The following is a 14,791-nucleotide window of genomic DNA, read 5'->3' on the forward strand; positions in this document are numbered from 1 at the left end:
TTCAGGTTTAGTATATGTACATTTTTTAATCATTAGTAAATGTTGAGTTTTAAATTATTTAATGCATTTCTCTCCTTACATTATCTTGATATTCCTTATTATCTATCTCCCAATTCACTCTTTCTCTGCAGCTAAGCCTAACTTGTTAAGCATCAGTTATGTTCTTAACTCCAGTTAAGAACTTTTAATTCTGAGGCACTTGACTGGCTTGTTGGTGGAGTGTGCGACTCTTGATCCTGGGGTTGAGTTCAAGCCCTGCGTTGGGTGTAGAGATCATAAGTAAATAAACTTAAAAAAAAAAACCTTTTTAGTTCTAAAATTTGATTTTTTTTACATAATGCAAAAAATTTAATTTGTTCACAGTTCTGGAGATGAGAAGTCAAAATCAAGGTGTTGGCAAGGTCATGCTTCCTCTGTAGTTACAAGGAAGAATCCTTCCATGCCTCTTTCTAGCTTCCATGGTTGCCAGAAAACTTGGCGTTCCTTGGTTTGCAGCTGCACCATTCCTATCTATGCCTCTATTGTCACATAGCCTTCTACCTGTGTCCAAATTTTCTTCTTTATAAGTCCTTGAATTAGGGCCCACCCTAATCAAGTATGACCGCATCTTAAAATGATTGTTATCTGCAGAAACCCTATTTCCAATTAAGGTCATAGTCTCAGGTACTGGGGGTTAAAACCTGAGCGTACCTTTTTGAAGTACACACAGCTTACCCCACGATGCATCCATTCTGTTTTCTTCTGAGACTCTCCATATATACCGTCTCTCCTTGAACATACCAGTCACAGTTTAAAGCTGTGGTCTGATCAGACTAATATCTGCATCTTCTTTTTCTGTGTTTATGTTGTCTGGCATCCTTTGTTTTTTTTATGCCTGGATATTTTTGATAGGGTTTAGATATTGTGTACATATATTGGAGGCATAGGATAATTACAAGACCCATGTGCTATTATCATTTAAGAGGGGATTGGTGGCAGGCATGCAGCAAGACTTTTAAAAATTACCCTGAGAACACAAAAAGCTCAAAATGGCCAATATGTACTCAGCGGAAACCATAAAATGATAACTTGAGAAGAGCCAGATCTGTGACCCAAACTCAGAAAATTCTGTAGGCACCAATTTGAATTTACACTCTGGTAGGGGTGGGAGACCATAACAAATAAATCAATAAAACATAAATAGTATATGAATTAGGGCTGAGTACAAAGAAGCAGCAGCAATCAGTAATGAGGACAAATGGTGGTGGTGCAGTTGTAGGGTGGCCAGGAGGCCTCCAAAAAGGGCCTAAAGGAGAATTCATTGGTGGTGATGCAGGGATGCTGGGCAATTGGGAAAATGGCCAGCAGAGGGAGGAGTGCAGTGCCTTAAGGCTGAGGTTGCAGACAACAGGTGTTCAGACAGTACAATACCTAGGAAGCAGGGCGAGTGTAGGAAAGGACAGTGGGTGAGGATGGAATGTTGGTAGGGACTGGGGTCAAAAGTAGGGCCTATGGGCCATGTTAAGGGGGCTTTTCTGGGGTGCCTGGGTGGCTCAGTTGGTTAAGCATCTGACTTTGGTCCAGGTCATGATCTCACGGTTCCTGAGTTTGAGCCCTGCATTGGATTAACTGCTGTCAGCACAGAGCCCACTTTGGGTCCTCTGCCTCCCTCTCTCTCTGCTCCTCCCCTGCTTGTGCACTCGCTCACGCTCTCTCAAAAATAAAAACATTTAAAAACTTTTAAACAAAAAAAAGAGATTTTTCTGTAAGGTAAATAGGGTATCCCTGGTGCATTTTGAGCAGAATTGCTCTAATCTTCCCGTTAGAATATTCCTCTGGCTGGGTTGAGACTTGAGTGATAAATCCCTCTACAGAGCCGGGCATAGAACTTAGTCAGTCAGTCACTCCCTCATGTTAGCTGTTGGTCCTTACTTCTTCTCCTGGGTTTTACAGCATTTTACACAAAAATTGAGGGTAAGTGGTGCCTGGCCGGCTCAGAGTATGAACTACTCAGTAGAGTGAGTGCTCTCAGTCAGTAGAGCACTCTTGATCTCAGGGTTGTAAGTTTGAGCCCCACATTGGATGTAGAGATTGCTTAAAAATTAAAAAATTGAGAGTTAGATGCTGCTGTACATTCTGGGAAACAAATATTACAGTGTTTAAGTTACTAGTCTTAGAATAAAACACCTTTTTCTCATTAATAGGCTCTTACTTGAAAAGCTCTCCCTCAGACTACTACGCAGCAATACAAAGTAATGAGATGTGTGTGTGTATGAGAGGGGGAGAGAGAGAGAGAACAGTATTTATATATAACAGAGTTAATAGAATTATCAAACCTTTACCTTGATTATTTCTGGGTGCTGGGTTAAAAATTGATTTACTCATTATCTCTGTAATGTTCAAGTTTTCTGTTACAAGCATAAAAGATGTTTGCAATTAGAAAAAGAATAAGAGTATTTAAATTTGAAAATGGGGAGGGGGTACCTGGCTGGCTCACTCAGTAGAGCATGCAATTTTTTTTTTAATTAAGTAATCTCTATACCCAGCTTCAAATTCATGACCCCAAGATCAAGACCCTCCTGCTTTTCTGACTGAGCCAGCTAGAAGACCAGAACATGTTAACTCTTGTCAAGTAGTCAAGTAGTCACCACATTGGGCATAGCACTTAACATTAAAAGTACATATACATACATATATACATACAATGGGGAGGCATATATATAGTCCCGAAGCAGGCACAGTCACTGGCTTTTCTCCCAGATAGTGATAAATACCAGAAAGGCAGGGTAGCCCAGTCCTTCAGAAATAGCTCAGGAGCAAGATGGCCTGTGAGAACCTCTGAGAGCCTTGGTTTCCTCCTCTGCACAGATGGAATGATACAAATTGAGTTAAGGTGTGAAATGTTTGTTAACAATGCCCTTCACATACTAAGTATTCAATTACATAGAAATTATCTTTTGCTATCTCTGGTTCTCTGGGCAGCTCCTCCTCTGGGAGAAGAGGGCAAAAGGAAGGGAATTGGGACTAAAGTCACACCCCTCCAAGGAGAACTGGGCTGGGGGAAGGGGTCTCTGAGGCACCGGGAGAGATTTCACACAGGAACCCTGAGCAGAGACCCCTCTCATTCTATGGCTACCTTTCCCTCTCCCGACTGGGGGTGGGGGTGAGGTGAGGAGGTGGGGACTGGACTTGTTTTTCATGGGAATCCACAGCCCAACTCCAGGGCCCAGCTGTCTAACACACAGGCTAACTTACTCCCCATTACCATCCCTATCACACTCCCTGACTTCTACCCACAATTAAGCCAGACCCCCCCGACGTCCTCCATGAGCCTTGCCCCCTTGCCCCTTGCCCCAGCCTTGGTCAGGCAGAAGCAGCCTAAATCACCAGGTACCCACCTGTAATTGGACAAAGTCAGGCTCACTATGCTGGGCACTGACGGAGTCCCACATATTGGAGGTGTAGGGGTTGTGGAGTCCCTCACCCCAGAGTGCTTGCTTATAGGACTTGAGGGAACTGTGCAGTTTGTTCAGCCAAAATTGCAATAAAGCCGTTGAGAGCAAAGCAGGACTGGGACTGGGGTCCGCTGCCAAGTGGAGCCAGGAAACTAAAATGTTACGATGGATGTGGAATGTCGTCGTGTCCAGAAACCCTTTACCGGAGCGGGCGCCCAGGTTGGAATCCCTGAATATCCAGTCAAAGTGACTTAGGTCCCATGGCACCTGGCTGGTCAGTCAGTAGAGCATGCTATTCTTGATCCCCCAGTGGTGAGTTCAAGCTCCATGTCGGGTGTAGAGAATACTAAAAAAATAGTAAATAAACTCCCCCCCCCCCCACCCCACCCCAGAAAAAAGTGATTTAAGTCCCCCAGGCAAGGGTGGGGTTTCCTTTTTACTAGTAGGATTTCCAACAGCAGAGCTTCTTAGGCTCGTGATGGTAGAGACCTAAGTGTTTCAGGAAGAAAGCAGTTGGGGGGGGGGGGGTGGGAGGCGGTACCTGATTGGCTCAGCCAGAGAAGCAGGCAACTCTTGATTTCCAGTCATGAGTTCGAGCCCCACATTGGGTGTAGAGATTATTTTTTAAGTTTATTTATTTACTTTTGGGGGGGAGGGGCAAAGAGAGAGAGAGGTAGAGAGAGAATCCCAAGCCAGCTGCTCACTGTCAGTGCGGAGCCCTATGTGGGGCTCCAACCCAGGAACTGTGAGATCATGACCTGAGCTGAAATAAAGAATCACAGGCTTAACAGACTGAGCCACCCAGGCACCCTGCTGTAGAGATTACTTAAATAAACTTAAAAACAAAAAGAAAGCAGTTTTCCCTCACTCAGAAGGTGGCATTTTGACCACGTGGCTTCCATGTCTGCCACTCTAGCCCCACCAACAGCCACAGTCTTTGCTTTCCTGGTGGAGCTCATTTTTAGCTTCTCAAATGCAATCCACACACACCAGCATCCTACATGTCCAAGGACAGGGACCTGCACCCCACTCCCCAGGGCTGCAGAGCGAGTTTGGAAGCCACCTTCTGAGGCTCTGACTCTGTGGTGCTTGCGGCTGCTGCCCTGTGTTGGGCTGCGTGCCCTGTGCTCTCAGCCTTCCTCCTGTTCCCACGTCTCGCACTCAGGAGGGGACGGTGTTTCTGCCTGTAGTGGCCGCACCTGCCTCCTTCCTCTTTGATCTCATCGCACAGGTTCCAGTCATACTGACTTGCCTCTGGTCTTTGCAAAAGGTCGATTGCACACGCTGATCTCTCCACCAGGAGAGATGTTTGTGCGGCTCGCGCCTCTAATCATTCACCTTTGAGGATTCAGCTCAAATGTCACCTCTTAACCTGAACACATCACCCATTGGTGCCCACGCATTCCAGCCGCTGAAACACACTTGTATCTCCTTCACAGCATGCATAGGCTCAGAATCCTGGGACGTTAAGGGCCTTATAGGATGGGTCCTGGCGGTGATGAGCTTGGCACAGCTGCCAACCTCCATGGCTCCCTGCTGCCCTTGGTCACTCAGACAGTGGCTGCACTTTCAACCAGGTATCTTGGGTCTCACTCAGGTTCTTAAAGTTCTTGCTGCAGCTCTGGGCAAGCCTTGGAACTCTCCCCTACCTCTACCTCCTTATATATCCTGTTTCAAGGGCCCTAAGCAGATCTATGAATCTCATTTTTAGACCTCAGGGTCTGAGATGGGCTGCCAACCAGAAGATAGGTCCTCAGCTTTCAGACTCCCCTGCTATAGCCTCCTAACCCAAGTCTACAAGTCAGGGGCCTGAATTCTAGGACACATACTTTCCACAGGACCCACACCACCCTTAAGAAGTGGAGGGAGAGTTTGGAGCAGTGCACCATTAGAGAGAGCTGGCTTGAAGCAACACCAAGACGCACCAACATGGCTGTCCCATCACCCCAGATCCAGACTGTGCACCACTGTTTGGCCGGGACAGGGCAGATCTCTGCTGCTGGGCCTGCCTCCATCCCAGGGCCTATGCAGGGAGGGCTGGACTGAGTGCACCTGACTCCTTCCATCGTGGGCTATTGAGGCTGGCATGAAGGATGAGGCAGCAGGACAGATGGCTACTGAGGTGGGAGAGACATTTCCCCAGCCCCACTCTGCACATGTAGGGACCTTTCAAGTGAGGTGTTCCAGGAGTGGACTTGAACATACTGGGGGACCTAGATTTGTGCACTATGCAGGGCTCCTTGGGATGTGGCTCATAGTAGGGTCCTATAGGATAGTACCTAGGGTGGGCAGAGGGTCTGTGGGTTGGTCTGAGGGTTATATTGGGTTTTACTGGGGTGAATCAACAAAAGAACTGCTTCATTTCCTGAGTGGTGTGAATGATAGACAGTATTCACTGAGTGAGGTGGCACCTTAGTGGAGGGCGAGCCCCTGGGGGTCATTCTAGGTTAGAGGATGTCATGGGTACCTGGCTCATTGGGACTTCTAGGGTCTCTAGGCAAGGTGTGGGAATTGTAAGATCTTTTGATAGAACCCTGAGGTATCTTGCACAGTGCATGGATGAGGCAAGGGATCAATTATCAGGAGGTTTTCAAAGTGGAGGGCATGTGGGGAGTGGGCCTTAGGACAGACATGCGGCCATAGGAAACCTTAGCAATCCACTGGACCCCCTACCCACCAGCCACTGAAGGGCCTGAACATTCCTGAGCAAGATGTGAGAGTCCCTGCCCAGCCTGCCTATTCCCAAGCAGACCCACAGAAAGTCACAAGACCACTGGAGGGAGGAGTGAGACAGTTTAATTTAGAAATAAGCTTTAGACAGTGTCCTGATCAGACAGGAGCTGAAGGTCCCAGCTTTGGAGAGAAAGGCCATCATGTAAGGGCCCCAAGGGGGGAGGGAACAGCATGGGAGCTGGTACGGAAAGTGCCACAAAGCTGGTCCTGTGCTCAGCAGGTACTGGCAGAGCCTGAGGAGAGAATGGGGTGAAGTCCTCATAGACCTGGTCACTACAAGACAACCCCCTCAGCCTTCGGAGACCCCAAGGCTGGGCTGGCTCAGGACAGTCCTGCCTTACACATGGCATAACATTTAACAACTCAAATACTATGGCCACCCTCCCTGAGTGCCTGGAAGCCTCTCAAAGAAGCCAAAGAAGCCCGTCTCACCTGGAGTGATGAGTGGAGTGGCCCTCTCAGGTAAGAGGCTGAGAAGGGGACACATGAAATTAGTATCTCCCCACCCCAAACTTCTGTCCTTATCCCGCATCAAGACTCCTGGTGCCCCCTCCCCAGGGCTTTGTGGGGCTTTGTGCTTACAGCTCCAAACCTGTTTTCAATCCTCTCTCTTTTCCCCTCCCCCACTTGAGCATGTGCGCAAGTGCCCTCTGTCTCTGTCTCTCAACATAAATAAAAGAAACTTTAAAAAACAAAACAATACCAAGGGTTATAGCTCTCTCCCTATTTGGGGAGCTTTGGGGCTGATTATCTGTGAATAACAAATCCCACTGCAAGCCCAGGGGGCAGCCAAGAGGCTCCTCTTCCTCTGAATTGCAGAACTTTACCCCAAAATAGGTGTGCTCAGCTCCAGGTGCATACAACAGGGGCCCTATCTCACCTGTGCTTCTTATTGTACTTGCATTTGCATTTTCCACCTGGGAGAGGATGAGATGGTCAATGCAAAGAACCTGGGGAGCCTGGGCCATGCCCCCCCCCCCCACCGCCTCCCGCCCCATGCCCTGCCTGCCAGCCCACCACTCACTCAGGGCTATCAAGATTCCAGCGATGCACAGGAGCCCTCCAACAATCATCCCACCCAGCTGCAGGCTTTCCCAGTCTGGGGGAGCAGAGGGTGAGCTGGCACCAGCCTGGCTCCACTCCACTCACTCATTCAAAAGATATTTATCATCACCTGCTTGTACAAATGCACTTGCATTCCAGGCAACAAGAAAGACAAGTCAGTAAATAGATACACCGTATAATATCTGGTGGCAACCGCACTAGGGGAAAAACATAAGCAGAAGGGCACAGAAAAAGAAGGAAGGCTTTTCTGAAAGGTGGCACTTGAGCTGAAGCTAGGGGGGAGATGAGTGTGTAGGGATACTAGAGGACAGTGCCAGGCCAAGGAAGAGGAAACCCCCCTGGGGGTGGGGGTGGGGGGGCTGTAGGGCAAAGAGCCAGGTGCTGGGGAAGGCGGCAAGTGAGAGAGTAAGGGGAGGATCAGGTGAGATACCTGGGGACCCAAGAGCCCCCAGCCCCTCCCCCACAAATCTTCCTAAATATCCTGTGGGCACCTTCCCTCCTTGCTGGAATGAAGTTCTCCCAAAGATCATGTTGCGTGTTGGCCTTTCACTCTTTTCATAGACCATGCTGACTCTGCAATCCCCAGTCCCAGCCCCATCTTGCTGCTCTTCCCTCATCAGCCCTCACTAAGCTCTAGCAAAGAGGTCCAGCCGGATAGGCAAAGGTAGGGTAGGGGTGGGGGGTGGGGGTGAGGGATATCAGCTCTTACCATAATAGAAGGGACTGTCTTTATCTGTGGGAAAGGGGAAAAAGAAAAAAAAAAAAAAAAAAAAAAAAAGAAGAAGAAGAAAGAATAAGGACCAGAACCAGGAGGCAGCATGTGGAGTCTTAGAGGGAAAATGTGGGGCAGCAGGAGCAGGGCAGTTTGGGGCCTCACTCACCGACCAGATCATTGGCTTCCAAGGCAGGCAGGCCTGGGTGGGAAAAAGCAGAGGGATCTGTATTAATTCGTGACACTGGTCTCAAAATGAATCAGCAGTCAGGACCTCAGCCCAGAAGGGCAAAGATGACAACCAGCCTCATGGGTAGGGGGGGACCCTGGAGTCACCAGTTCCTTTCCTTCTTCACACCTTTCCCAGCTCCATACAACGCTGGGATTTTTTCTCTCACCCCATAGCCATGCACACCCTCCCCAACTCGCCCTTCCTGCTATTTCTCTTGCTTCCTGCTAGCCTTTCTTGCATATGAAATGGGATGGTGTGTTGGTATCTTTTTACCCTCTTCTGAGAAGCTTCCTACACAGACTCTGGCCAATGCCCTGTTAGGGAATAGGGAAAGCTTCTCTCTCTCTTTTTAAAGTTTGTTTATTTTGAGAGAGAGAGTGTGAGTGGGGGAGGGACACAGGGAGAGGGAGAATCCCAAGCAGGCTCAGCATCATCATTGCAAAGCCCAATGCAGGGCTCAAACCTATGAACCGTGAGATCATGACCTGAGCCGAAGTCGGACACTTAACTGACTGAGCTACCAGGCGCCCCAGGAAATGCTTCTCTCTTTATGCCAACAGATGGTTACCGTTTTCCAAAGTTCAGTCATGTAGGACAATTTTGCAATATCCACTTCCTAACCGTATTATTATTTCCTTAGTGCCGCTCTTTAAATTCATGGTTTAAACGAAAACACATTTGTTCGACATCAGGCGCGCCCCCCCCCCCCCCCCCCCCCCCCGCCTTTGGGAGATGCTGCCCTCGCTTTCACTGCCTTGGTGGGAGGGTGAGTGGCAGCAGGTTCATTTCTGGGGGCAGGGGGGACTCACCTGCCAATGTGAGGAGAAGGGTCCGGGTCACTCTCTTCATGATACAGCTTCAGGGCAGGGCTGCAGGGGAGGGGGACAGGCTGGGGTCAGATAGCCCTGACCTGCCAGAGGCTCACAGTCCCTGAGGCAAAGAACCAGGGCACAAATCCCAAGGGTGCACTTGGCTTATGAGGTGGTTTGGGGAAAGTTACCAATTTCTAGTAGTAATGACTAGTGGAGTGACATATATTGAGCTACTTACTAGTTAAGTATTTAGAACAGTGTTTGCACGTAGTAAGTGGTTTGTTAAAGTCTTCGTTAAAGTCTTTAATCAGATGCCTGACTCTCGGTCAGAGGAGCAGAGCTACTGTGCTAACTCAGGTTTTGGTGCCTGCCTTCCTAACCCCCACTCAAAAAGCGAAGGCACCCTGAGCTATTTTTCCCAAAGGTCTGGGCCTCAGGCACTATCAGGATGAATTCCAAGATAGTCTCTGCAAAGGGCCACCCTGGGCTGAGCAGCAGAGAAGGGAGCAGCTGAGCAGGCGAAAGGTGGTGGTGGAGGCAGGTGAGAGCCACCCACCTCAGCCCCAGCCAGGGATCTTGTTCCAAGGCGGCCCCAAATTCCACTCTGAGTACAGACTGCTATTGACAGGAAACTGACAGATGGAAGGATCATTACTCCTTTTTTCTTTCTCCTTGGGGTGAGAACTATCCATGTCCCTATTTACTAGTTCAGAGGGTGGCTGTTTCCTTGAGATAAGACCCCTTCCAGCTTTCTGCATGTTGTTAGCTGCAGGCAAGCATAGGGATTGTCAGCTGTTGCAAACTGAAGCCCTCGTTGTGATCTGCTGAGCCCAAAGGGCTGGAACTCTAATCCCTTCAAAACCACCGATCAGCTGTGTGACTCAGTGGGTTACTTAACCATTCTGCGCTTCAGTGTCCTGTAAAACTGTAATTAATAGTAACTGCAAAAGGTTATGATTGAATTAAATGAGTTACTATATGTGAAGCCTAAGAATAATGCCTAACACATAGTAAGGAATGAAATGTGTGTTACGATAAACAAATACATAGCCCTTTACTTGCTAGGTGGGATGTTGCCTGATTCGTGAATTGCTTAATAAAGCCAATCTGATACATAAATACATGCATACATACATAGGTCCTTTTGTCCTGGATGGGAGGACTATTAATGTGCATCTTCTGGACGTGGGAGTTTGTCGGCTAAGAGACTGTTAAAAACAGTCTCTGCAGCTAGCCCTCCTTTGGACTCGTCCCCCCCTCACCACCCTGGGATTCCTCAATAATGAGGGTTGCAACTCCACTTTACATACTCCTTAGCCAAAGGCTGGCTTCTGTTTCCTCCAGCTCCTAACCCTAACCCACGGTCCATATGATGGTGGTCATAGAGCAAGTAGCCTCCAATCCTCAAAACCCTCAAACATGCATCCTATTACTGATGATACCCAGGCACCTGCCACCCCTTCCTCAGACAGGTACCTCCTCCACCCTCACCCTTTTTCCCCACCCTTCTGCTTAGCAGCCCTGAAATCCTAGCAGACACTTGCTTACCTGCGAGCCAGGTGCAAAAGGCAGGTTTGGAGAGGCTGCTGGGGCTGTGTTGAATCCAGGTGGGTTCCGGCTCTTTAAACCCAGCAACTCCGCCCAGGGCAACAATGCCATCAGGCAGGAGGGAACTAGTCAGATTCCTTGAGATTGCTGTAGCTCCTTCTCCACTCCCCCCCCCCCCCCCCACTCCTTGTGCTCTGGAGACAGCTTGTCCTGCCACACCCCATGCAGAGCTGAACTCTTAGGGGCCCCAGGGCCATCAGAGGCTAAGGTGGTGGTGGGAGAGGGATGGGCCGGGTCTCAGACCTTTCTCTTGAGCAGAAGGTGGACTTGCAGCTTCTTTAGCTCACCTAGATCCTAAAAGAGGGGTCCAGAGGGGGCTGGGACACAGGATGTTTCTGGGTTCTTGTGTCAGCAGTGAGGTTCCAGGACTTCTGTGTGGGGTGTAATCAGATCAACTAGGAGTCAGGGACTGGCCTGAGGCTCCATTTGTGAATGGTCCCATTGCTCTTCCCTGGACTGGATGTTTATTGAGTGGGAGGGCTGGGGCTGGTGGCACCCTTCAGGATCGCCCACCCTCTGACCAGGCCCTGACACCCATTTATTCCAGGGAAACTGATGGCTGGGATTAGAAACCATCCTGGCCTAGGGTGGTTTCCTGCCTACTCCATGGAGTATGGGAGGAGGGGTGGTACCAGGAGGAAGACTGTCAGCGCAGGCTGAAGAATGGGCTGCTTCCCTCTGTGCACCCCCATATCTGCCTCATGTGGTGCTGGCCAAACTCCTCTTTTGCCCCTCACCCCACCACATGCTTTTGGCTTGTGCCCTTGGCCCTATTCTGCTCTCCCTCCTCCTCAATTCCTCTGTGTTTGCTGCTTTTACCACTGGATGGTGATCAGCTGAAGGCAGGACTGTTGCCTCCCTTAATCCCCATGGCCAGTCATAGACACCAATAAATAGATTTTGATTGAATTGTTGAATCAATTGAGGACAAGAAGCCACCAGAGGCTCCCAGTGCTGGGGGTCAAGGGGGAAAACAAAGACTTGAAAGGCAGGGCGGGGAGGAAGAGGGAGGATATTCCTGGTGTGAACATTACACCTCCTCATGAAAACCTTCCATGGTGCTCCCTGTCTTCAAGATTCAGTTCCTACAGAGTTCAAGTCCAGGGGCTCTGGGGCCAGGAAGAGCTAGACTTGATGCCCAGCCTGCCATTTGCTCAATGGGTGAGCTGAGGTAGCTCCTTCATCATCCTGAGTCTCAGTTTCCTTTCTTCTAAAGTGGAGTTAATGACAGGACTTCTCTTCAAAGTTCCGGGTGTAGGTCCTGCCCTCAATATGTATTTGTGGAGTGAATGCCTCCTAGGTCCGGCATGAGGAAAGTTTGTTAACCTCAAGATTCAGAAGAACCACTAATTGCACATACTTTGGAGTCAAATCCAGGCTCTGTTAGTTAGTTGCTATGTGCACTGGAACAGCTAATTTCCCCTCTTCCTGCCTATTTATTCATCCATAAAGTAGGAACCATGACCGCGCCTACTCTGAATATTTGTGGACATCTGATTGTGCTGCTCAGTTCACTGTAACTATAGCCGTGAATGGCCCTGATATACACACTGAGACATCTGCAGCATAAGAGGAAGAGGGTCATCAGTACAGACATCCCCGTGAAGAAACCACATCCCAGAGAAGAGAAAGGTCTTGTTCAAGGTCACACTGTGCCTTGGTAGCAGAGTGGAGCTCTCAGCCCAACCTATCAAACCCTTCGGTTGAGTTCTTCTGCCCCGTCAGGCTCCAGGGAGGAATAAGCAGAAATGAAGCAGGCATTTGTAAAAAGGGGACACTTGGAAGTCCCGAGTGCCCTTTTTGCTTTGGGAGGTCTCCAGGAAGTATGAAAAGGACCTCAGATCCACTTCAAAGGCCCTAGCACTTTTGCCCTACCCTGCACCTTCTGCCCTCTTCAGGGATCCTGCACTCCCATCCGTCACCATGAGATATTATCATCTCTTTTTTTTTAAGCTTATTTATTTATTTTGAGAGAGAGCGAGCGAGCCAAGGAGGGGCAGAGAGAGGGGGAGAGAGAATCCCAAGGAGGCTCCACGCTGTTAATGTAGAGCCTAATGTGGCGCTGGAACCCATAAACCGTGAGATCATGACCTGAGCCGAAACCAGGAGCTGGACACTTAACCAAATGAGCCACCCGGGTGACTCAGAGATTTTATCATCTTTAACAGGTAGAAAGAAAACTTCACCTGAACCAGGTGGTATTGACACTAGTCCAAGGTAAAGAAGGGGTAGGTTGAGCCTGGGGCAGAACCAGGGAGAGGGAGCCCAGCTGCCCGTGTGACTTCTGCAAGCACAATGGTAAGTCACCACCTCATCTTTTCCTTTTGCCAAAACTGACTGTAGGTGTAAGGTGCACCATGGCTGAGTGGTAAGTACATCTGTCTCCTCTGAGGGACCTCAAAGGCCGGCCATTCACTCAGTGGCAGGCAGCAATGGAAGTGGTACAAAGTCAGTTCCCAGGTTAGTGAGTTTATCTTCTAAGACTTAAAACCAGCACTTATGGATGGTCATAAAACTGGGTGTTGAAACCTTTAGAAGTTTTGCATGGTAAGAAGTGTTTACTAAACTGTCTTTTCATTCATTAGGAGTGTTTAGGATGAACAGTTGCCCTCTCAACTGAGAGGCTGGACTGGCAGTGAAGGCTGTTTTCAGGAAATTACTTTCAAGGCGGGCTGGCCACTTGCCCTGATTCTTGGACATGCATTCCTCATCAGAATCTCTGGAGCCATCCATTTGGGTCTGATTTCTTTCTCTTTCTTTTTTTAAATTAAAACAAAATTTTTTTAACCTTTATTTATTTTTGAGAGAGAGAGAGAGTGCAAGTGGGGTGGGGGTGGGGGAGGAACAGAGAGGGAGACACACAATCTAAAGCAGGCTCTAGGCCGTCGCGGGGCTCAAGCTCACATACTGAGAGTTCATGACCTGAACTCTCACAAACTGAGAGTTCATGACCTGAGCCGAAGTCAGACGTTCAACTGACTGAGCCACCCAGGCACCCCAGGTCTGATTTCTTATCTACCAAATGGGAGAGCTGGGTAAGAGGCAACTGAGGCTTCCAGGAAAATCATACCTTGGGTGATGAAAGGCTGAGAAGAGTGGGTGATGGGGAGCCACACTTAGTTGGGTGGGTGCAGATGACAGCCTGGAGGTATTAAAGTTGAGAGAGAGAGAAAACTGTGATCCAGCTCTGAACACTTCCCCTTCTGAAGTCAGCGTTGCAAAGGATTACAAAGGAGGGAAGTCTGTTGTCAAGAGTGGCTGCCTGAGAATCAGCACTGACGCCCAGGGTCCCGCCTCTGCTCATGTCAATCACTGCCACAGCTCCTCACAGTCCCAAACTGCTTTTCCCCTTCTGCAAGCACTAACTATTGCTCTGTGAATAACAGAGATGCATCCTCAAAACCATTCACTGCACTGAGAAAAGGTAATAAAACAGGGATTATCTAAGATTGACCAGAGGTAAAATAAAAAGGAAGTGGCTGGTATCTTGCCCGGCACATGGCGGGAGCACAATGTGTTTTTTCCTGCCTCCCAAGATGGAATGAATGTCACAGACATCAACAGGCTGATTGTCTATTTCGAGGGGGTCTGGTAGAGTAGGGAAAAGACCCCATTCATGAGGGGGGAGGTTACTCCAGTTGTCTCCGATGTTTCCTCCCTTTGAGAAATACACACTAAATTCCCACCCGGACCCACTTCCTGTGCTCTGTCTCCCTCGGGAGCCCCCCACCCTCCTTACCCCCTCTCTGCATTTTCAGCAAGTTTCCCTATGTGTGTTCAGAGTGCTGGTCCGAGGCCTTTAACGATGGGGGTTGAGGGGGTGGAGCTAGAAACACAGCCTGTGTGAGAGAAGGTTAGCAGGTGTAAGACAGGGTGCAAGGGCGGCCATCTGAAGGGTAGCGGCGGTCTGAGGGCTCACTTTTCAGGAGTCAGGCCTTGGCTGACTTGTCAGTTGGGGAGGCATCAGGAAGGGCCCTCTGCTGCGGATTCTAAGTGCCTTCTGGGAGAGGGGATAAGGAAACGGTGCAGGGGGGATCTCACGAAGGGGGATATGTGGGTGTTTGTGGCAGCCACTCCCCTGAAGAGTGTGTAGTGAAGGCTTGGCTCTCTTAGGTTCAGTCTGGCCTCCAGAAATGACTCCTCCGCGTCTAGGAAGCTCCTTCCTAGAGGCTATTCATTACCACCCTTCCACTTC

The 14,791-nt window shown here is 49.2% G+C and overlaps 1 protein-coding gene across 4 annotated transcripts; it reads right to left on the minus strand.

Annotated features, from left to right (window-relative positions):
* Positions 1 to 6,212: 6,212 nt before the first annotated feature.
* Positions 6,213 to 14,702, minus strand: FXYD4 (FXYD domain containing ion transport regulator 4). Of its 4 annotated transcripts, none has more exons than XM_042909258.1 (11): positions 14,516 to 14,702; positions 13,667 to 13,738; positions 10,884 to 10,967; positions 10,537 to 10,623; positions 8,986 to 9,045; positions 8,114 to 8,146; positions 7,942 to 7,965; positions 7,192 to 7,266; positions 7,048 to 7,084; positions 6,600 to 6,637; positions 6,213 to 6,400 (listed from the first exon to the last, which is right to left on the minus strand). In XM_042909258.1, exons 5-11 carry the CDS (start codon positions 9,023 to 9,025, stop codon positions 6,381 to 6,383), a joined length of 267 nt encoding a protein of 88 aa, XP_042765192.1. In that variant the 5' UTR covers positions 9,026 to 9,045; positions 10,537 to 10,623; positions 10,884 to 10,967; positions 13,667 to 13,738; positions 14,516 to 14,702; the 3' UTR covers positions 6,213 to 6,380. The 4 variants fall into 4 exon arrangements, with proteins under 4 accessions (XP_042765192.1, XP_042765190.1, XP_042765191.1 ...); XM_042909256.1 differs by having other exon boundaries at positions 14,336 to 14,702; XM_042909257.1 differs by lacking the exon at positions 14,516 to 14,702 and having other exon boundaries at positions 13,667 to 13,894.
* Between the last annotated feature and the right edge of the window lie 89 nt (positions 14,703 to 14,791).

Source organism: Panthera leo, chromosome D2 (genome assembly GCF_018350215.1).
Source record: "Panthera leo isolate Ple1 chromosome D2, P.leo_Ple1_pat1.1, whole genome shotgun sequence".
In the NCBI taxonomy this organism is placed as follows: Eukaryota; Metazoa; Chordata; class Mammalia; order Carnivora; family Felidae; genus Panthera; species Panthera leo.

Bases quoted from the DNA above. Each gene is read 5' to 3' on its own strand.
- FXYD4 (XM_042909258.1), bottom strand. From the start codon at position 9,025: ATGAAGAGAGTGACCCGGACCCTTCTCCTCACATTGGCAG. The intron at 7,966-8,113 runs GTGAGTGAGGCC...CCTTTCCCACAG, and splicing joins GGAAGCCAATGATCTGGTCG to ATAAAGACAGTCCCTTCTAT. The intron at 6,638-7,047 runs GTGAGATAGGGC...TCCCCTTCTCAG, and splicing joins AAGTACAATAAGAAGCACAG to CCTCTTACCTGAGAGGGCCA.